Consider the following 23,300-nt stretch of genomic DNA (forward strand, 5'->3'; position numbering starts at 1 on the left):
AAAGAGTAGTATAATATATAGGATAATTCTTCGCACAATCTTTTTACATAACTATTAATTAAAGCACTCTATATTTATACTGTTTTTATTAGTATTGAACGCTAACAAAATTTTGGTGATTGGTGAAATGAATTTGTAACTCTGGGAAAAAAAAATCCCAGTAGTTACCACCAACTTGGTTTGGTGGTAACTACTGGGATTTTTTTTTCCAGTAGTGAAAGGTGGGAAAAAAAATTCCCAGTAGTTACCACTGGTAAGAACTTGGTGGTAACTAGTGGGAATAACCCTTACTCTATCATAATGTACTATTACAAGTATTACAACACACTTATAATGTATTTATGGGTGGTGTTGGTGGTGATTCAGGGGTCGGGGAAGGGCCATGTAAACACCGATATCGATTTTCAATAACTCATTTATTCAACTGTACACCGATTCACAGCTGTTATTCATGGTAATCATGGTACACCACAAGCACAGATAACAATAAAACACTATCTATAATAGGTAATTTGACTGTGCCGACCCGCACATTGACGAAATGCCGTTCCGATAGAATTACATTATTATTTATATTATCACCGCTCCATCCTCAGGTAACCAGAGAGGTAAACGCTGAATTGCGAAATAAATTAATTTAATTATAAAGACATAACATGTTACTGTGCCTATCGAAAAAAAATTGTCTAAAATGTCTGTTAACGCTACTTTTTATTTTTATTTCTTAGAGACGGGTTTGTAAGCTAACTTCCTGGACTTCATGGTGGTCCACTTGTGCCGCTTGAGGTAGTAGACGAAGACGCCGAGGATGGAGAACATGCCGATGACCTTGATGGTCATGAGGCGGCGGTCGTCCAGCTCGGGCTCGGAGCACCAACGCAGGAACGTGGCCACGTCCTTGGCCAGCTGCGACGCCGTGGGCGGCGTGCCGTCAGAGAACTCGGCGGCCTGGGAACAAAACATTTACACTTCATTGGCTGTTCATTATATATAAAAAAAGTAAATTTGTTAAAATACGACTCATTTTGCAAATATAGGGTGGGCCAATGATAAATGCATTTTAACGAAAGACGTCAATACGAAAAGAGAATTTATCACTGGCCCACCCTATAGTACAGGGTAGGGTATTGTGACTGTTTTTTTCTCAGTATGACTTGGGGCTTTATTGTGTTGTGAAGAAAGGAAACTTACCTCATCGTACCTGGGCCATGGAATTGGTCCGGGAAATAATGGTTGTAGTTATCGCGGAGCACGATGCCAGCGGACGCGTCCATATCGCCGGTGTGCAACGCAAAGAAACGTGCACATAGCTAATAGCATGCTTGAGCTTGACTGTGGTATAACACTTACCTTGTCGAAGAGTATTTGGGCCATAGAAATGGCTAAGCCAGGGAAGTAGGGGTTATAGTTCTGTCCCTCGCGCAGTACGAGGCCGAGGGCGAGAGAGAAAGCCAATGGGTGCGAGCTTGGGCAAGTTGACTGCGAACACTTACCTCATCGAAAAGTACTTGTGCCATGGAGATGGCTCCGCCGGGGAAGTATGGGTTGTAGTTCTGTCCCTCTCGCAGCACTAGGCCGGCGGGGGGCTCCACGTAGCCGGTGAGCAGCGCGAAGATGTAGTCTTCGCCACCCTTGCGGCCCGACACGATCAGGGACAGGTCGGGCGGGTACGCACCTGGAAACGAAACGAACAACTCATTATAGGCACATGTGCGCGTTGGAGGTTGGCCTAAATACGAAATTTACAATGTAGGTCAATAAACACGAGGCTAGTCTTGAATACTTCCTAAAAAACAGGCTGGTATACCTATCACGACCATGGAAAATATTCATACAACTTTCACGAATACATACAGTATCATAACAATTAGCAAAATCCTCTGTCGTGTAGTACCACAATGTCGGAATTACTATCCGTATATAATTTATTACTTATCATCTTACTCACTGATCATAAAGCATAAAAAGCCTGTAAAATCAAACTAAACTACCATGACAAAAAAATGTATTACATATAGCCAAAAAAGTGTAAACAAAATGAAACAAACAATATAAATAAATATCTATAAATTGTATATACAGATGTCAACCATAATGAATAAATAAATACATGAGCATTTAAGAATAGATCTACTATAAATCTTTTAATAGACTATTTGTAAACATCATTTTGCACTGAGTGCCGAGCTAATCAATACTTAGGTACTTTTAGAGCTGCTGCAGTGTATGGCGATTGGAAGGTAGCCAAGTAAACTGTTGTTATAGGAGTGTATTACTATATTGCGCCAAAAATAGAACATCAATTACATATTTTAATCGTCAATTAGAGCACAAAATTTGACTTGGTTTGATTGCGAAATTATTCAAAATGTCCAACACATTAGCACACAACTAATTAAATTTAAGCTCACTATTTTTACATAATTACAACCAGTCAGGATAGTTTTAAGTAATTAGTGATTGTTTAACTATTAATTATTTTCGTACCCTTAGATTCGGGGTTGGCAAACTTTTTAGAAGAGTCAGATTATCAGATTAAGGAGTGTCAACTCTGATGTGGATCTCCACAAGTGTTGACTTTGTCTGTCTAAAATAAAGTAAATGTAAAAATTTTGGAGAACTAAAATAGCCGCAATTGCACATTGAAACACATTTTACGTTATGTTTGTATGGTTACCGTTGTTGGCAGCTCTAGCCGCGTTTTCGTTGGGGTAGGGCGACGGGAAGTAGTCCGACAGCTTGCCGGGCCTCTCGAAGTAGTTGCCCTCTTCATCAGGGCCATCCTTGACCATCACCTGTGGAAATACATCATTTATAAGTATTACTGCATAATTTGCATGGTTACCGTTGTTGGCAGCTACCCACCCAACCAATTAAAGTTTTTTTGCAAATTATTTATTTATTTATTTAGTCGTATGGCATATTACAATTCATGGTCGCTTTACAGATTTACAAATTAATAGTTAGGTTCTTCACCCAATGGGCTGCGTTGTCGCTTAGCTTAAGTAAGTCCAGAGGATCTCCTGTGTACTTCCTTTTTGGGCACTCGCGGACTATGTGGTAAATGGACTGTACAGGTGCTCCACATTCGCACTTCGGTGTATCTCGCCACCCACACTTAAACATAAATTCTCCGGATCGCCCGCTTTCAGTGCGGAGTCTATTTAGTTGGCACCATTCCCATCTCGGGGCCGAAAAACCTTGCGGTTTGTTTGGTGGGATCGTAGCTGGCATGGGATGCCCTGGGCAAGTTAGCAATCCAGTCCTCTCTCCATTTATCTTTGATGTTAAAACTGCTCTCTTTAAGTTCCTGTGCCGTATTGTATGGTGGATGTCGGGATTTTAAGCGTAGCCTAGGCGGACAGAAAAATTCCGAGAAGACTGGATCTGCAGCCATTTTGTTTGCTTCCTTTAGCAGGGCTTGTTGTCTCCTAAGGTGAGGTGGAGCAATGTGGCTCAGAGCAGGCAGCCATTGTGTCGGAGTGGACTGTATGGTACCAGTTATGCACCGCATGGTTTTTCGCAGCTCGACATCGACTTTCTCTACGTGCGCACTATTGAGCCATACGGGTGCGCAATATTCGCCAGCAGAGTAAACTAGGCTGAGTTCCGTCGTACGAAGCACGTCAGCGCTGGCTCCCCAAGTAGTTCCAGTCAGGTTGTGTAGAATATTATTACGGGTTCATAGTTTTTTGCTCAACTTACAGAGGTGGGAGCAATATGTAAGAGAGCTGTCTAAGGTTACGCCGAGATATTTTGGCTGTGGGTTGTATACAAGGGTTTTACCGTCAAAGTTTACTGAGGGGGTGTATGAGGCCAGTCTGTTATTTAGGTGGAATGTGGAAATCTCTGTCTTGCTAGCATTTGGTACCAATCTCCACCTTTTAAAGTACAAGTTAAGCAATTGCAAATCTTGTGTGAGTTGCGCTTCCGACGACTTGAAAGTGCTGTGCTGGTAAGTTAAAGCAATATCGTCAGCATAGACAAATTTTCTGGACGCTGTGTCTGGAAGGTCATGGGTGTACAGATTAAACAGCAGTGGTGCCAGTGTGGATCCTTGTGGTAGGCCGTTGTTTAGTTTTCTGGGACGACTCTGCTTATCCCCTAGATGGACGACAAATTCCCTATTACGTAGCATATATTAGGCTAGTGATTCTCCGGCAGGGAACAGCTTTCATTAATTTGTATTCTAGGCTATGCCGCCATACTGTGTCGTAAGCTGCAGAAAGGTCCACGAAGACAGCTACTGTTTTAAGTTGTTTCTGGAATCCTGTCTCAATATGCGTCATGAGGGACAGTACTTGATCTGTACAGTTACGACCCTCTCTGAAACCAGCCTGCTCTACGGGGACGACTTTTTCAATAAGGGGAGTGATTCTGTTAGCGAGCAGCTTTTCTAATAGTTTATATAGAGAGCTAAGCAGGGCTATTGGTCTGTAGCTTTTTGGGTCATCTGCTGGTTTGTTTGGTTTGAGGATGGCTACTATTTTGGCGTAGTTGAAAGTAGAAGGCAGTTTATTTCTAGCCAGTATATCCGCATAGAAGTTTGTCAGCCATTTTCTACAGTTAGGCCCCAAATTCTTTATAAATTCGTTGTATATGCCATCCTCTCCGGCTGCTTTGCCTGGTTTAAGGAGTTTGATAGCGTAAGATGTTTCCTCTACTGTGAAGGGTCTCAAAATGATTCCGTCAACCGGAAGCTCTTTCTTCCGGTTTTGGGCAAGTTTCTTCACCGTTTTAGTATGGGATCGATCTCCTTTTACACGTGACGTTTCAACGATTTGGTTGGCTATCGCATCAGTTAGTTTTTGAGACGCGCATACGTTCTTTGAGCCCGATTTGCCCGTTAGTTTATTTAGGACTTTCCACGCCTTCCTGCTTGAGGTTTTGAAATCCATCCTTTCCACAGAGGTCAACCATTTGATTTTCCGCTCCGCGTTCAGCGACTCCAGTAGGTGGCGTCCTATTTCCTGGTCTCCGGTTGATTTGTATTGTTGGTAAAGTTTTTCAATTTCTTCACTCCAACCAGGGACATAGGTTTTTCTGTACCCCGCGGAATATGCTTCTTTGCTGTTGCAGTTGTTAGTCCGACAAATCTCGTATAATTTTCGGCAATTGGTGGGATCCATCTTATGGCAGAGTCCATGTCTTTTGCAAAGGCAGCCCAATCCGCCTTCTGCAAATTCCATCTGGGGAGGGGCATTGATTGCATTAAGGGGATTTGGTTTCCGGTCTTCATCAGGACTGGACGGTGTTGGCTGTTGGGGAAATTGGACAGAATTTTTCGGGTAGTAGGAAAAGGAACACCTGATGATTCACATGACACAAATGTGAGATCTGGGTTATAGTCTCTTCTCCATCGGGCAGATCTGAAAGATCCCTTATCCTTTGCATTGAATACCAGGTGGAGATTGTTATCTTCTGCCCATTGCAGCAGGCAGATCCCGTTTAGGTCATTGGAATCGTAGCGCCATGAAATGTGGTGGCTGTTAAAGTCGCCCGCGAAGACACAGGGGTGTGGGAATACCGGCAGTCCGTCTCCCCATTCCTGCGCTGGAGGTTTGTAGATGTTGACGATCGAGGTGTCCTGGACTTTGATTGCTACCAGATAGTAGTTGCTAGGGTTTCCTTTTGGCGGCAGGATCGAGATGTTCGCCAGGCCCTCCCTAGCGTAGGTTGCAATCCCATACTTTGCGTGATTGTGTGCCACAATAATGTTGTACCCTGGGATCTTTCCTCTGGACTCCAAATCTTGCATATCTTTAGTGCAAATTATTGAAGATTGGCGTTTACAGATTTTGGAAAAAGCATACAGGGTGCGAGAAAAAGGTCATTTTTGAACTTTTTTTTATTCCAATCGATCTGATTCCTATCCAGGATCAAAAACTTGTATGGGACCAAAAAAATTTCCGGCTTGAAAAGCCACATATCGAGGAAAACTTTTCCCATACAAATTGTATGAAAATGAAAACTTTAATTTTCACGCTATTTTTTTATGCAAATCGATTCTATTCCTATCCAGTAACAATAGTTTCCTAGTACGGTAATGTACTAAAAAGCCACAAAGTAAAGAAAAGCTTTTCCATGCATTTTCTATGGAAAAAAGAGAAATTTTATTCACATTTTTCTATCTCGCCCATCACTCCTACAGTAATGTCTTCATACAGTGTTACGTTCCTTAAACGTAACAGTCCCTCGCAGAATATAGTATACTAATCTTGAAAATTGTAATGTTTTTTTTTTTACTGACCTCAGCGGCCTCCGCCTTGGCCTCATCCTCAGTGTGTGAAACGCCCACCAGGTTGCGGAACGCGATGTACTCCAGCGAGTGGCAAGCCTTGCACACCTGCTTGTATACTTCATAGCCTCGACGAATACTGCAACACAACATCATAGGGAATTAGAGCGCGTAGCAATTAATTTTGGAATCTCCTTGTCAAGTTAGAAGACTGACTAAATAAGATGCCGAATGTTATTTATAGTTTTTTTAGGGTTCCGTACCCAAAGGGTAAAAACGGGACCCTATTACTAAGACTCCTCTGTCCATCTGTCTATCACCAGGCTGTATCTCATGAACCGTGATAGCTAATATAGAGTTCAAATTTTCACACATGATGTATTTCTGTTGCCGCTATTACAACAAATACTAAAAAGTACGGAACCCTCGGTGGGCGAATCCGACTCGCACTTGTCCGGTTTTTTTATGCTTGCGATTTGTTATTTAAAAAAATATTTTCTAGTCCACAAATCAATCATAGGGCAAATGAATGTAATGACTAAACCAAACACTAGAACGTTAAGTCTTAAAACCTAAGAAGAAATGCTACTGTATTAAACACAAGTATCTAAATACATAGTAAGAATCTACTTCTACTACATTTTCTTGTACAGTCAGCAGCAGAAGTTGTTAAGCGGGCGAGGTGTTCAAAAGTACCTCAACACGCTCTTATTCTCTTAACAATAAACTTGTGTCAAGATTATTTTGAACACGCTCGCGACCTCTTTGTCCTGCAAAAGAAATGTATACGAATCCTGGCAAATATACGGATCCCAAATAGTTGCCGTCCCTTTTCAGACAATATGAGCTACTTACACTTCCGGCAATATACATAATGGAGGCCGTTATCTTTGCTAGGAAAAACCCCGATCTGTTTGAAGCTAAACTGGATACATACAAAACTAGAAGCCAGTATAGAAACAAACTAAAAATACCTAACTCTAAATTAGCCATCTATAGAAACGGGCCCCATTTTATGTGTATCCAAGTAGTAAACAAAATACCCGATGAGATCAAATTGGAACCAAATGACAAACAGTTTCACAAAAAATTAAAAACTTTTCTCATACAGAAATGTTACTACTCAGTGGAGGAGCTTTTAAATGAGGAAACCTAGTCGCTGTAAGAGAAATTAACTATCAAACATAGCAATTAAGCAAACATTGACATTGAAATAATTATTGTAATTATTTATACCTCATACATATACAAAAAAAAACTCTAACCAATTGTTAATTATACATTAATTCAAATATTAATTATACATAATAGAATGCATGGCCTGTAAATGAAATTTAGTAATAAGCTAGATATAAGACAATTTGTGTGCCCTGACAGGGTGTCATGGAAGTTTCCTGTATAACTTTAATAACATCTCATGTACATGACTTTTACAAATAAACATCTTATCTTATCCTAACACCTGGCCCGCTTAGCAACTTGAGCAACTTCTGCTACTGACCGTACAATTATATTTCCAGTTAAAATGGTTTCTAACTACCACTATTACTATTTTATCATTATTACTTTATGGTTTACACTAAGGTCAATAATCTGTTACAGGCACCTAAAATAAAAACTATGCCAAAAAAAAACAAGAAAAAAAAAAAAAAAACATACACTTCTGAATGAAAACCTTCATTTCCAAAGTAGGTTAAAAATCATTGTCATCATCAACTACACCACTTTTCTTCACAACTTGCTTCATAGTTTGATTCTGTCATTAAAACAAAATAAAATATAGTCCTAGTGAAGTAATCGGTAACTATAATCATAGAGAAATAACTAAATATTATAAATAAGCATAGAGCGCTCACTCCATATATTAGGTTTTCTTACCAAAACGCTTATTACGTTCACAGTCGACATCTAGCATCAAGCAGCGAAATTTTCAGTACTGCTACTCGACAATTGCTGTCTCGACGAACGAAAAGTCTTGCTCAATAATTTTCAGCTAATATTATAACTGGATTAACCGGAACTCTATTTTCAACTCCTTCTGCTTGTAATATTAGTTGTAAATTGTTGAGCAATACACTTTTCGTCAGTCGCGACACACGTGACATCTAGTCTCAAGTAGCAGTACCGATAAATCCGCTACTTGACGCTAGATGTCGATATATATATATTTGGGATATATTTTCTATAAATACAAACCTGGCATGGTCTAATGACTGGAACATTCCATTGTGGCTCCAGGGCTGGTGTGGAGGATGCGCCTCACTGCCAGACGCCTGCACAGACTGCTCGAGGGCAAAGAGTAGGGCTCCCACTCCTCCTCCAACCACACCCAATGTGGACAGTAACTGTGCACAAAATCGGTTGTTAAAGGTACAGAATTCGAATTTATTGCTTAGAAATCAATAACCAATAAATGTTACAAACATGTGTTTGTAAACTGTGAATAAATATCAGAATTAGTATCAGGACTTGTTTATATAGGACATAGATTATATAGCATAGAATATTACCATAGAGTAACTTATACTAGAGCGGTACTGTCATAGTAAATTTAGAAAATAGGTTATGTATATATAGTTGTAGTATCATGTACAAATTTAACATTAGTTCTTAAGTTATACTAACAAAATATGGATGTAAATCTGAAATAAATGTATTCAATTCAATTCAATAGTAAATTTTGTAACCCCAGTAAATTCACTGCCATCTGTCGACACACCTTAAAACTAAAAATAAAGATTTATAAAAATACGATAAAATGTATTTAAATATGGATAAATGATTTTTTTTATTTGCATTAAATATTTTTATGATTTTGACCTATGTTCTTTCACTGATATGCGTTAAAATTGTTAAATAACAAACGAAACCGCCAACGCCATCTATACGACAGTAGGCCAAAGCTAGTAGCGCCCTCTGAACGAGAATCAAATTTTCTTGATTTTCGAGGCACGTTTTTTCCTTAGACTGTATCCATCTATTACGGAGTTATATCTATCTTTGATATTACTATACTCTTAGAATCGACTGTCAGCAACTAAGATACTAATCGAATTTAAACTATCGTGAGACATATTAAGCACGTGAGTGAAACCGCTGAGTTAGTTAAACTAAGATATTGCTTTGGAATGTGAAGTTGTAAGAAACAATAAAGCTGACCTCATTTTCTTATAATGAAATTAATGTTAGTGCTACTGTGTAATGGCCTTTAAAATAGTTATTACTTAATTAATGTAGTAACTTATTAATGCTGGTACTATTATACGGATTTAAACAAAACAGGTTCCAAAATAAAAAAAGTTAAATTAATTATGTTAAGTAATCAATGAAAATATTTAAAAAAAATCAATTCTGACAAGGCACCAAACAGCAGAACTGATTTGAAGTCAGTTCAGAAGATCAGTAGTGATATGACATTGGATAGTTGTCATGTGTGATATTATGTTCCTACAGAAATAAACCAACACTATGAATGATGACCTTGAAGGTTACACTGGAACCAGTAGACTAGGCTCACTTACCAGTTTTTTGTTTTTCGTCCATCCTTGCGCGTTAGTGGACAGCTGACAAACCTGCAATGGACGTCTCCATTAGTTTTCAAGAACTTGTTACATAATGTTGGATAGGTTATCACTTTTTCATATTTATTTTAAATCACATCTACATCAAATCTTGCTTCCGTAACTGTAACACTGCCACCACATCGGTTAAATAGCGATAAGCTATCCCAATTTAATTTAATTTGATAAAATACACCCGTTGTCTGAGGATTTCAAAACTCTTCTACGCCCTTTTTTGTAACACGTAGGAGACGCCAAAGACAAGTAATACCGTAGCCCTGAGTTCCAGTCATTATTTAAGGGTTACCTGGGGCGTCAGCACACCATAACTTTTCAAAAGTCGTGCCCCACAAATCCTGCCTACGGCGGCCGCCATGATAGTAAAACGTCGTAATGAAAGAAACGACTGACATGACATCTACACGAGGTCCTGCCATTGACAAAAATATATTTACACGAAGTGAACTCATAAATTTAATTTATTTTTAGGGTCAAAGGTCTAACTACGAATATTATAGTAAAATGTAAATTTTCTTAAGGTTCTAATATTTTTTGTTGAAAAATACCAAATTCCAGAGTTGTTCCAGAGTTGCATTTATATTTTTTCTGGTTTTTTCTTTATATGGCAACATAATAAAGTCGTTCAGATACCAAATAAGAGAGTAGCTATTTCTGTTTAAGTTTTTTTTTTATATTTAAAATAAGAAACTTGCTAACTATTCATATAAAATAAAATTATTTCAAAATATTAAAGTGTTTATTAACTATAGGAAAATATTAAACTGACTTGTACTTGTGACCATTATAGATACTAGTCTTTACTTGTGACACATCTGAAATTCCTGAAAATCTTTGTATGCTTGTTTCAGAACGAGTACGTTCCTTTTTACGTAGAATTCCAAATGGTTATAATGTAAAAAAAAACAATATGTCAAAGTTGTCAAAAACTTGATGCAGTATTATAGAAAAAGGAAATTGATTACAACATGCACTGCAAAATTCTTATTAAATAAATGCGTTTTGGTATCTTCCATAAAATCCGTAGTACATTGATAGGTCATACATTGAAAAGGTAAAGTTTTTTACAATCGGCATTCATTGAAATATTATTACTGTGTCGGCATTGTGTCATTTTCTCTTTATTTATTTTTTACTTTATATGTTAATCTGCGCAGATTTAAAAGCTCTCGACAACTCCCGGATACCTCAAAGATGCAGGTATTTACACAGAAACGTAACCCGATAACCGGGAGCACGGAATGGGACGTTCAACATGAAGACTATGACTACCATCAGGAGATCGCTCGTTCCGCCTTTGCCGATATGCTTCACGATACTGAGAGGAACCAGAAATACTACAGGGCTCTGAACCTTGCTATTGAGAAAATGCATGCGGAAGGGAAGAAAGCTAATGTGTTGGATATTGGTATGCTGTAGATAACTTAAAAAAAATTATTTATAGACTTTTTATTTCGTTACATGCACCTTGTTCACGGGTAATTGAAGATAGCGGGTGGGTGTCAAAGTTGTGTAGACTGCGCTCATTCTACCCTCATTTGTGCGCGTTGGCTGCATTTACTTTCAACGTTACCACCGGTCGCATTCACACTTGTTGGTCTGGTCGTGTTCACACTAGTTGGTCCGTCCAAGCATACTACACTTAGTGTCAAATATCGGGAGCTTGAAAACAATACAAAAGGTAATCAGGGCCCATATCTCGGTCAATATAAGTACAGTGAAACTCACCGTGACTCATTCAAAACTGTTATTTAAAAAACTTGTTTGTTGATTGTTTTTTGTAAAATCTTTAACCCCTCATCATTATGATCAACTCCCAGCACTTTGCAATGTCCAAATTCACCAATTCTCCGATGTTTTTAATTTTTTATATAATTATATTCTGTGAAATAGGGAGTCAGAGGATGTATTACAACAGTAGGAGGCAGAGGTAAGTTTTCTGCCAACATACAGTGTAAACTCCATATAACGTCACTTGATATATCAATTCACTCCCTATAATGTCAACATGTGTTGCAAATAGTTGCTTTACTTTAATATTAATTTCTCTCTATATAACGAAAACTCTATAGTGTCAAAAACGTCCGGTCCCTTGAGTATCGCTATATAGAGTTTACACTGTATATCAGATTGGTGGGAGTTAAGGGGTTAATTATCAATATTATTTCAACAGGTTACACTTTGACATGGATAGAATCCACATTGTTTAAATTAACAAGGAGTTAAAAACTTTTTATTAAAAAACAATCCTTTATATTTCAGGTACGGGTACGGGACTGTTATCCATTATGGCCGCACAATGTGGTGCAGACTCCATTGTGGCCTGTGAGGCTTTCAAGCCCATGGCTGAATGCTGCCTTAAGATCCTAGACAGGAATGGTGTGGCTGACAAAATTACTGTCATACCAAAAAGGTCCACAGAGCTGACAGTGGGTGAAGATGGGGACATGAAAGAGAGAGCTAATATTCTCGTTACTGAGGTGTTTGATACTGAATTGATTGGGGAAGGTATGTCATAATACTACATAATCATATTGTATGACCTAATTGTACATTATTTCTAGGGAAAATAGAGAAATGAAATTGAACTTTATATTTATAGTGTCAGTGCACCCAATACATACAAATAACATCAATGTCCATACCTTTTGATCGATGTCTGATCCAGCAATGTTAATATCTGCGTTGCGGATTTTTTACCATTAACTAGTTTAAGATTTTCTCAATTTCTGTATTTTCTTTATGTAGTGTGCATGTTAAATAAGATATTAAATATATGTTTAATTCCAATATTGAATAACACAACTTTTTGGAATAAAATCAACTTTCTAAGGTCAGGGTAATAACCTCCTATTCAGTTCAATGAAATTTAAATCATATTCAATAGGGGATATTACTGCAATGTTTAGCCACCAGAGTGCAGCACTAGCCTTTTTAGTAAACCATAGAGTAACTTATACATACTGTACCTTTAACAGGGTTTTGACAAGTTTTCAGACATTGATGCATCAAGGCGGTTTGTTTACAGAGGACCTCGGGAAACGCGAATCCGAAATTTCGCTATCTGCCTCTTTTTCGCTCGAATATGCAAGACTTGCAAGTGTGACAGTGATGTTAGATAACGAAATTTCGATTTTCTTGTTTCGCGATAGACCCTCAGATTGTGGTAGTGGCGCCTCCTATGCAGAGTTTTGCATAATATTACCTATTGGAACAGGGTTGCATTTGTTTTGGTTTGTTCAATTTTCAAACAAAACGAAATAGACTATTCCCTGCACTATAGTTTTTAATTTAAAAATTTCAGTGGCAAATTTTGGATTTTTCAAACAAGATCTATCCACACTTATAGCTGATTTTCGTTCTCAGGCGCTCTCTCAACATTCTCCCATGCCCACAAATTCCTGTTAGAAAAGGACTGCATAGTGGTGCCCGACTCAGCTGTTATATATGTGCAGCTGGTGGAGTGTCCCATGCTGCAGAAGTGGAACAAGCTCAACGATCTGGCGGATGAGGATTGTGAGATTGTGTTGAGGACTCCACAAAAGGTAGATGGTAATGAGCAGTGGCGGATTAGGCACATGGCAAAAGTAGCAAAAGCCACGGGCCCCGCGCGTTTGGGGACCTCGCGCACTTACGCATTGTGGCCGTAAAAAAACTATGTTTCACTTCAATTCATGGGCCCCATGATAGAATTTGCTACAGGCCCCGCGCTGGCTTAATCCGGCACTGAGCATATCCCATGATTCTTGTCTTCTAAATTAGTCCTTACAGTAGCATTGCTAGTCCAGGGGCGCCCAAAAACTTAAAAAACCTCATCAATCTAACTAAAGTATTAACCATCAGTCATTGGCACTTTAAAAGCTACAAATGATGTTTTAGGCTGCGTTTTAACCAGAAATTTGCTAGGGTGCGTTGCGAGGGATGTGTTTGTGAAGAACCCATAAAATCACTTCATTTGTTTTCCTCGCTCAGCATGGTGATTCTATTCATCATCATCATATACTTAAGAGTAAGTCTCTTGTCGGTGGAGCAATTTCCATGTTTCGCGGTCCTCTGCCTTCTCTTTGACAGCCTGATACGACACGACGTTGAGTTTTTCCTTTATTTGATGCATGTACGCTCTCCTTGGTCTTCCCTCCTTCCTCTTTGCTTCAACTTTCCCTTCTATGATGTTTTTGATAAATTCGTCGTGTCGTATCAGGTGCCCAAGCATCTTTCCTCTTCTATTATCTATAGTTCTTAACAAAGTCCTCTTTTCTCCTACTATACGTAAAACCTCTTCGTTGGTTTTTTTTTCAGTCCAACTGATCTTAGCCATTCGACGCCAGCACCACATCTCAAAAGCCTCCAGCCTCTTCCTATCACGTTGCCTCATTGTCCACGTTTCGCTTCCGTACAGTGCAATGCTCCAGATGTACACTTTTATGAGCCTTTTGCGTATATTGTCTGATATCCGGGCTTTAAATAGGCACTTCTTTGCGTTAAAAGCTTTTTTAGCCATCGCTATTCTAGTAGTAATATCTTGTGTACATCTGGAATCACTAGTAATTATGCTGCCTAAATATTTAAACGATTTTACCTGTTCTATTGGACTATTATTTAAGTTGATTGGTTTTTGTCTTTGCAGGTTATTGGAGGTATGTTTTGAAGCTACAAGTATTTTAGTTTTCTTAATGTTGATTTTCAGTCCGTCCTGTGATTCTATTAGTTCTTAAAAACACATCCCTCGCAACACATCCTTGTACATCTCTGGTTGAAACCTCTGTTTTGATCCTCTTATGTTCCATTACCACAAGGAATTTGGAAAGGTTTGAATGGATAAAAATTTGGAATACTTTATATTCCTAGTAGTATCTAAACAGCTCATGATTCAGAGTAAAATTAACAATATGGTTTATTTCAAATCTAGTACTAATTGCTAATTTCTTTTAAATATTGTGATTATCAAATGGCGCACTAGAGGCGTATTCATCAAGACGCAACTGTCTCCCTACATTTCAGATGAAATCCTGCGCCGGTTCAGCCGCCGTTCACGACCTGCAACTCTCCCAGCTACCGCGGAGCGCCTTCAAAGAGCTCTCGGAGCCTCTGGCCATATTCTACTACGACTGGTCCGGGCGCACACCCATAGACTTGAAGCGGACGGTCAAGCAGGACCTCTCGGTGTTGGACACTGGCGAGGCGCAGATGGTGTTCATGTGGTGGGACCTCAACATGGATACTGAGGGTAAGTCCATTGCACAGCGGTAATTTAATATCAAAGGACGTGTTAAAGTTGTCAAAAATAAATGAATTAAATATTTTTTTAAAGTTTGAAACTTCAATAATAAAGGCTATTTTTATTTTGTATTAATCTAATGTTGTATTTATATTTCATTTGTAAACTATCCACCTGTCGATATGTCTAAAGTCTAAGAAAAAATCGTGTATCGATTTAGTCAGCTGGTGGTAGGTGGTGCTGTACAGCTCCGTACATTATGCTGGTTGTATAAATCTTGAACATTCAGTTACTACAAAACATGGCACCTTACAGTGCCATTATTTCAAAGAAAGTCGGAGGCATGATTTGTTTCTGTCTTTTCTCTTCTACCATGTGTAACTGCTGCATGTGATAGTAACAAATTTGGCTTCAGCCTTCTTCCCTCGCCGGGCAGATATGCTTCGAGATGTGTCATACTTAGCTCGTATATTTGACACATGAAAACAAATAAATACAATGCATTCATAAAATCTTAAATGAAAGATAAATAAAAAGGTCATTTCAGGAAAAATCTGCCTCAGCTGTGCACCCTGGTGGGCCCATCCCGACGCCAATTTAACTATAGAGCGACCCCAAGACTCCATACCCTGGCGAGACCACTGGATGCAAGCTGTGTACTACCTCCCCCAACCGGTCCCCGTCAAGAAATCCTCAGAGATCACCCTCATATCCTGCCAAGACGAATACTCCCTATGGTTTTACCTAGAAGACCAAAACACTAAATATAAAAACTATAAAAGACCCATCTGCGAATGTGGAGTACATATGGCCTTATCGCGGACCCAAGTCTCGTATTTGAACGATGGAAAACGAAGCAAGAAATTCCTAGCGCAGATAAAAGAAGAATTGAATAGCAATTCCGTGGTTCTAGACTTAAATGGAAGCAGTTTCTTAGGATTAGCTGCTGCTAAAATGGGAGCGAAAATGGTTTATATTGTTGAAGATATGAATATAAACTTGGGGATTTTGTCCGATTATGCTACTGAGAACAGGATAAGCAATGTTAAATTTATACCAGAAGTTAATCAAGAAGTTTTAAAAGAATTGACATTAGTTGTCGCTGATCCGAGTTTCAGCAGTGCAATACTGCCTTGGGAGAATTTGAAGTCCGCCTTCATCTTATATAAGTTTAGGGATGGTATTAAGCCACATGTGGAAATGGTGCCGGAGACCTGCGAGTTTTGGGCGATGCCTGTGGAGTTCCAGGATCTGCAGAAGATAAGGATACCGTTGGGGAGGTGTGAGGGGATCGATATGGGGATTTTTGATGAACTTGTTGAGGTAAGAATTTTATTGATAATTTGTTCGCTTTGTGATCATTTAACAAAATTAGTTGAATTGAAACTTTAAAGTTGGTGACCCTATATGACTATCACCATCTAGTAATATTTTCTTTGGTTAACTGCATCACTGAAGCACTAACTAAAAATATACATAAAATACACAACAATTGAAATCCCAAAAAAAAGTTGCGAGCGTATCCGGTTTCAAATTCAAACAACCGTCAATAAAAAAAAACATGTTCATATTAGTTTTTCGTTCGAGAATTTGTGAAACTCTGGACAGATAAACAGGTATACGAGTAAAATTGCTTCAGCCACAAGAATTACAAACCAAATCTACCAATAGATTGGTAACAGCAACATTTACCTGAGCATTGTTGGACTTTAAGAATAAGAATGATTTATTGCAGTACTGTGTAACATTTGTAGGTGGTAATCATGATACAATTACAATTGGTTTCAACAGTTACCCATTTCGGGTATGCAATACTTAAGTAACTTATGAACTAAACTTAAAATAATATGCAAAGATATTTACATATTAATTACATTCCAATTAATATTCAAAATATTCTTTCAAACTATAAAATGTTTTTTCTAGTAGCCAGTTTTTCAACCTTACCCTGAATCGGTTACCTTCAAGTGCCTTGATATCAGCTGGAAGGTTATTGAATACTCGAATAGCTGTTACAAAAGTGCTCTTTTTGTATATGGATGTGTTTGTTTTTGGTAGTACAATGTTATATTTATATTGAGTCCTAGCATTGCACTTTGTTGAAGAGTGAGCTGTAAAGTAATAAGGCTGCTTTTTTACAAATAAGCTTACTTCTAAAATGTAGATTCCTGTCAATGTAAGGAAGCGCTTCTCTCGGAAAACGTCCCGAAGTGAGTCTCTAAAATTCATGCGATAAATTATTTTTAAGCATCTTTTTTGTAGTATGAATGTCTGTGTCCTTGTCCTTACAGAGATCGCGTATAATAAGCGACGCGGAGCTGGAAGCGCAGCCGCTGTGGGAGTACCCGTGCCGCTGCCGCGCCGCTCCCCGCAAGCTGATAGAGATAGACCTGCGCTGCCTCAAGCAAACTTACGCCACCGACGATTCTTTCGCTTTGTAACTAACATTCTTTTTACCCTCGAACTATTGGCGCTCGAACGAAGGGAGTACAATAAATATGTATGTCGGATGCAATGGGTCACTTTTCCTTTCGGCCGCGTATCCTCCTAAGGCCCAGCCATACAAATGAAAAATCCAAAATTTGACACTGAAATTTGAACCTATAGTGTAGGAAATAGTTGATTTTGCGTCTTTGGTAAATTAAACGAAACAAAGCAAAAGAGACTCTGTTTCAATGAGGACTATCGTTTTTTTGCTCACCAGTTTGGCGCCTCTGTTGATGGTGGTCCAAAAGACTAAAGAACACCTGTCTGTCATTGAAGTGACAAGTGACATTTGACATTTCGAACTATGGAAAAGACCACCATCTACACTAGCGCCCCTAGCGGCGAATTCATACGCGTTAGCCCTCATTGAATAGGGTTTAAATTTCACCGAACTTAGGAAGTACTATAGGTAGGATAGAACCTTGCGCCTTAGGAGGGTATGTGACCGAGTTTTGTAACCGGGTACAAAATAAGAAAATTTTCTCGTTACCGGTTACTTAACTAGACGGAACCCCGGGCAGTTTCTGGGCAGTTTGCCCTTCGGGCATCCGAAGCTACCTAACGAACCTAACCTACTTACCTACCTACGGTTTTTTCTCCGAAGTGTAAGAAGGTTACACTGAATCAATAGGTAGGTAGGTTAGGTTCGTTAAATAGCTTCAGATGCCCGAAGGGCAAATCGCCCAGAAATAGGAGCCCCACTCCACCTAGGATATTATAATTGAAAAGAAACAGTCCTACGAAATGGTAACTATTTAAAAATATTTCTAAGTGTTTAAATATTTTTACTAGTTTGTAACTGGTTACGAGAAAAGATTTTTATTTTGTACCTGGTTACAAAACTCGGTTACATACGCGGCCGAAAGGTAACTTTCTTGTTTTGTGGAACCCTTAGTTAACAATCTGCGATTGTGTTCGCTTTGTGTGTTGATCATCTGTCAATTAAGCGCTTTTTTACCAGTGAATCGGATGCTCGTGTGAACGGCTTTGCGCTATGGGCGGTATGGAAAGTGGGTGGCAAGGGCATCAGCGGCGGACCCGTGGACTACCCCAGCATTGGGCAGCGTGTGGAGTGGGACACACATACTAGACAGGCTGTCAAGATACTGGTAAGTATGTATATACACAACTCTCAATTCCTAACTGTTACCTAGTTATAATAATGTTCAAAAATTTCCATTGTTATTCTGCATGTAAAATGTATTGTAATAATAGTACATTATTGCAGAGGCCGGGAAAGGGCAATTCGTGGATGAGTTTTGATTTTGTCGCACGACGCGAAGGGTAGTTCGACAAAGAAGACGAATCCACGAATTTCTATTCTGGCCGAGGCATATATAGTGCTTTTCTCCAAACATGCGAGGAAATAAGGTAAAATAATCATTAATTAAACATGAAGCATCATATGGGGGTTTTAATTGGCTACACCGTGGGCCTCATTAGCCTAGACGGGAGAGTTCCACATAACTACTCGGGTCACCTCCCCCCCCCCAGGTGGTATGCGGAATGCATTTTCCCCCTCGAAAAAAAGGCATGACATGACAAATCACTGTCCTTGTATTGAACTATCCTGATTAATCCTGATGTACCCAATTTTCGGCGCCTTTATCAGGATTTGTTTCGCGCCTTTCAAGATGAAAAACAGCGGTTTAAAAAATAAATAGTAAAAGTTAATCCTGATAGATCCAATTGCTTAGAAAATTATAAAGAACGTATCTTTTTCGCCGCCTTTATCATGCTTTATTTCGCGCCTTTCAATATTAAAAGCAGCGATTTAACAAATAAACAATTTTAATCCTCCCTGATATACCCAATTGCTTAAAAAAATATAAAGAACGTTATGTTTTCGGCACCTTTATCAGGTTTTATCGAGTCACACATGATAAAACAAGTTGAAATAACAAACATACCTAGAGCGGCCGCTCCAATCGCTCTACCCTAGATCCGGCCCTGTGTATACATTGATTTATTAGTCTAAACATGTGTAAAAAACAATACAGTAATAACTTCCCGTCCGCTAAAACTGTCCAGGCATGTTTTTTATTTTTATTTGATTTTGACATAGTGAACATCTTCCCGTACTTAGTTTTGATACAATAAGGCGAGCATTTCCGAGCATATTGGAGAAAAGCATTTTTCCGTACGCAGTAATAGTAGATTGTTAACCAAGGGCGGAGAGTGAACCATTTCACCCGAGGTATTTCTTCGTTCGAGCGCCAATAGTTCGAGGGTGAGATGGTTACTTTTACCCGAGTTAAACACTCTACCTTTCATTTCGACTATGAGGAAAGTCAAACACAAGAAATGTAGGTTTATTATTGTTAAGTACATATATTTCTTTAGAACAAATTATTAAACAAATAGTTTATTATTGGTAAGTATATTTCATACAACAAAATATAGGTAAACCACATAATAACATCGAAAAATTAAAAGTATTGCCAGGCATATTTGTATTAGAATTACTTACCACCCTAGGGTGGGAAAAGCATTTTTGCACCCGGCTATCAGCCTATGAAAGGTGAACTTTCCGAACAGGAGAGATGAAAAATACTCTGTTCTAATAGTTGAACATTTTCAGCAACAGGCTTTCACGGTGAACATCGGTGACTCATGGAGTTACCAGGTGGCCTGCGACCTGGACAAGGGACAGTTTAATGTCAAACTCGACCTGCACAAAGCTGAATGATTGTCATTCCTAGTATAAGTACTTAATATATTATATTTTATAATATGAACGGGCTCTTTATTATTTGTTCCCGACTATATGTGCCATTCTCAATCAAAAGGGTACTTATTGTCGGTTGTCAATAAGGCGCTATTTCCATATAGCATTCATTTGAAATCAACCTTATCGACAAGCGACAATGTACCTTTTGGTTGAAAACGTCACATATCGGCATCAATCAATTAATTAATCGATTAAAGAAAGTAATGGATTGATTCACTTGTGTTTGGTTCAGTAATAACCAAATCAAATCAGTTGGGGTGAAGTAACCGACTTCAACAATATGGCAGCCATGTTTTTTTTTTGTGTAATCGTTGTTATGATGCTAGTCAATTTCCAAGTTTTTGGGATACGGTGATTTGAAAAGCTACGGGTATGGGCCTTCAAACTCAAGCTGCACTTTGTGTTGATATCAATTGACGAAATTAATCGATTGATACTATAAATTGAATTGTGATACAGCTCGGTAACAATAAGGTACTTAACCTATAAATAACTGTATGCTTCAAATATTATTCTATTAGTTGAATCCGCTTGCACTTGGGCTTATTTATTTTGTGTATGGACAAAATTATAAATAGCTTAATTAATAGAATCCATATTGGAACGACTAGTTTTACCCCTCGTATGCTTAAGTCACGGGTCCGTCCGATCCGAAAACAGTGGAATCTTACGTTTTAAATTCAGATATGATTAGCTAATTTTGACGCCCGCATACGAAGGGTTTATCTTACATATTGCTGCAAAATGTCTAAACGAATAAACATAAATCCCGCTCCTCTTTAATTGTGTTGCCCAACCAGAAACACCGGTTTGCATTATTAGGCATTCTAAAATAGCTTTTAAGCCGGTGTAGCAGAGTTGTTAATGGACGGTGGGATAAATAAATCGCTTTGTCGACATGTGTAGGGACCTAGGGACTTGTAGGAGGCGCGAAACGGTACTGATATTTACGAGACGCTACGAAGAGCATAGAGACGAGATACGATCGTTTTCTGTGGGTTAAAATGTGAGGTTTTGGAATTAAGTTGTTGCCCGTCATAGGTGTGTTTCTTTTATTTAAAATTAATTTGTCTGTAAGTATATCAAACAACCCATGCATCTTTGGCTATTTAGCTAGGGATGTAGGGCATTCTCATCCGTGATTTCTATACTTGGAGCAGTGCCGTGTGCCAGCACCGTGATACCGTGAATGAGCATCCGAGTTAGCCAACATGCCAGAATCCCCAAGTGTGACTCACAAATTACGGAAGCGAAAGTGTTAGAAATTAATTCTAATCAACATGCGACCAAACATCCGCTAAGTCATCGCTAAACACTTGCCTCCCGTACGCTCAGACCTACCGCAGAGATCCAAAAACTCAAATCGTCCGCTTTTTGGTTTCACAGTGGTTGGCTTTGACCACGTTGATATGAATACATAAGTATTATATGATGCAACAGTTTTTACTCGCGTTGATCACAAACATTAGTAGCGCCACAAATAGGTTTTATAAATCACTAATAGTGGCTACTGGCAATACCTACTTATTAAGCTATCATGTTTCTAGCCCTGTACGAGTAGGGAAGATCACGCTTATAGTTAAAATCTACCTAATAAGAGTAATAAGTGTGAATGTCTGAAGAAATACTTTTGCTCCCAAATTCTCTTTAACAAAAGCTCTACCAGTGAGGTCTTGGCATTAAAATCATGAATTTATTCGCTAAACTTGATTCTCACGTACTACCTACCGCAGGCATCAAAAAACCCAACGACACTGGATGCACAACTCAAAAGAGTCACAAGTCTTACAACTCTTTTTGCTTTGACACGTTGATTACGCACTCTAGTGATTAATTAAATATTTATAGCTTATTAGAACTGGATTAGCATTGGCTGTTGGCAGGCCAGCCATTACGTTTTTACCTAGTTTATTTACCTTCACGAGTTACGGTAAAGTCGGTAAACTATAAATGTAGTTTTAAAATGTGGGATAGCCTGTAGGCTTTTACATGAGGCTGAGCACAATTCCGGCAGTTTTCCATTTATCTAAAAATAAATATTGAACAATCTTACTACTACTACCAATCTACTTAATACGGGAGGACTAATCGTGCCCCTGAGTTTCACTGCTGAAGAAGATGGCGCTTTACGGTGCCATATGTTTTGTCGTAACTGAATTGACAAATGTCAGCTTTTGACTGCCAGAGTTACCGCATAAATGGCGAAGTTGTACAGCACCATATGCATTATATCATAAAATTTATTCGAAGACCGAATTTGCTTTAAATTTTACACGTCTAACACAATAAATCAATATTTTACAAACTAGGTAAAACTACCTAACGTTATCATTTTCTGACCGGATACGAAAGTATCGTTTTAGTCAAGTAAAAGAAGGTATCTGTCACTAATTATGACACATAGCCGACCAAGAGCTTAATAAATGTAGACAGCATCAGGGGGTCGTCCTGTCTCGCGCTACGCGTTGCATTATTCACTCTTAGCCTAGACCAGGGGTTCCCAATCTTTTTCAATCCGCAACGCACTTGCACGTTCAAAATTTCGGCCGCGGCGCCCTAACCTTAGGTTATTCGAAATAGATAGGTATCATATCAGAGGAGGATTGCTTCACGGCGCCCCAGGGCGCCGCGGCGCACAGTTTGGGAACCCCTGGCCTAGACCATTCTTCTAAGGACACGTCTTGCTCATGGCGAGTCTGTTTATTTTATAGCGGTGTAACAAACGCTGACGGTGTATAAGTCTCTAATAATGAGACATGGTTGACCAAGACAAGGTCGATTCAAATGTAACAATGGGTTTGAACTGGTTTTGATACGACCTTGAAGGTCGTCTTAGCAGTTGGCGCGAATCTCACGCGCGATTTTTCTGTATTATTTTATTTTACAAACTAGCATAGCATACAATAAGTAGGTATAAAAAATAAAAATATAATACTAATCATTATTTGTACTATTTTTACCTAGTTTAGATAAGCTATGAAACATCTTGGTACGATTTTTGTGTATAACGTAATGTTTGTAATTTTTTAATAGGTACCTATCTGAAAT

General features: G+C 38.8%; 2 protein-coding genes across 2 annotated transcripts; one reads left to right on the top strand and one right to left on the bottom strand.

Annotated features, from left to right (window-relative positions):
• Window positions 1-397: 397 nt before the first annotated feature.
• On the bottom strand, window positions 398-10,232 carry LOC134745636 (cytochrome c1, heme protein, mitochondrial). Its single transcript, XM_063679749.1, has 7 exons — window positions 10,106-10,232; window positions 9,760-9,810; window positions 8,435-8,583; window positions 6,251-6,377; window positions 2,678-2,795; window positions 1,494-1,675; window positions 398-948 (listed from the first exon to the last, which is right to left on the bottom strand). The coding sequence occupies exons 1-7, from the start codon at window positions 10,214-10,216 to the stop codon at window positions 718-720; spliced, it is 969 nt and encodes a 322-aa protein (XP_063535819.1). The 5' UTR covers window positions 10,217-10,232; the 3' UTR covers window positions 398-717.
• A 496-nt stretch (window positions 10,233-10,728) lies between these two features.
• Window positions 10,729-20,259, top strand: LOC134745550 (protein arginine N-methyltransferase 7). The gene is made up of 9 exons (XM_063679615.1): window positions 10,729-10,870; window positions 10,974-11,224; window positions 12,079-12,324; window positions 13,183-13,361; window positions 14,818-15,043; window positions 15,582-16,357; window positions 17,326-17,471; window positions 18,483-18,630; window positions 20,103-20,259. Exons 1-9 carry the CDS (start codon window positions 10,812-10,814, stop codon window positions 20,208-20,210), a joined length of 2,139 nt encoding a protein of 712 aa, XP_063535685.1. The 5' UTR covers window positions 10,729-10,811; the 3' UTR covers window positions 20,211-20,259.
• The last annotated feature ends 3,041 nt before the right edge of the window (window positions 20,260-23,300 follow it).

Source organism: Cydia strobilella, chromosome 11 (genome assembly GCF_947568885.1).
Source record: "Cydia strobilella chromosome 11, ilCydStro3.1, whole genome shotgun sequence".
Classification (NCBI taxonomy): Eukaryota; Metazoa; Arthropoda; class Insecta; order Lepidoptera; family Tortricidae; genus Cydia; species Cydia strobilella.

Bases quoted from the DNA above. Each gene is read 5' to 3' on its own strand.
- LOC134745636 (XM_063679749.1), bottom strand. From the start codon at position 10,216: ATGTCATGTCAGTCGTTTCTTTCATTACGACGTTTTACTATCATGGCG. The intron at 1,676-2,677 runs GTAACCATACAA...TTTCGTTTCCAG, and splicing joins GGCTAGAGCTGCCAACAACG to GTGCGTACCCGCCCGACCTG. The intron at 949-1,493 runs GTAAGTGTTCGC...TTTTGTTCCCAG, and splicing joins CACAAGTACTTTTCGATGAG to GCCGCCGAGTTCTCTGACGG.
- LOC134745550 (XM_063679615.1), top strand. From the start codon at position 10,812: ATGCGTTTTGGTATCTTCCATAAAATCCGTAGTACATTGATAGGTCAT. The intron at 10,871-10,973 runs GTAAAGTTTTTT...TAATCTGCGCAG, and splicing joins ATAGGTCATACATTGAAAAG to ATTTAAAAGCTCTCGACAAC. The intron at 13,362-14,817 runs GTAGATGGTAAT...CCTACATTTCAG, and splicing joins TGTTGAGGACTCCACAAAAG to ATGAAATCCTGCGCCGGTTC.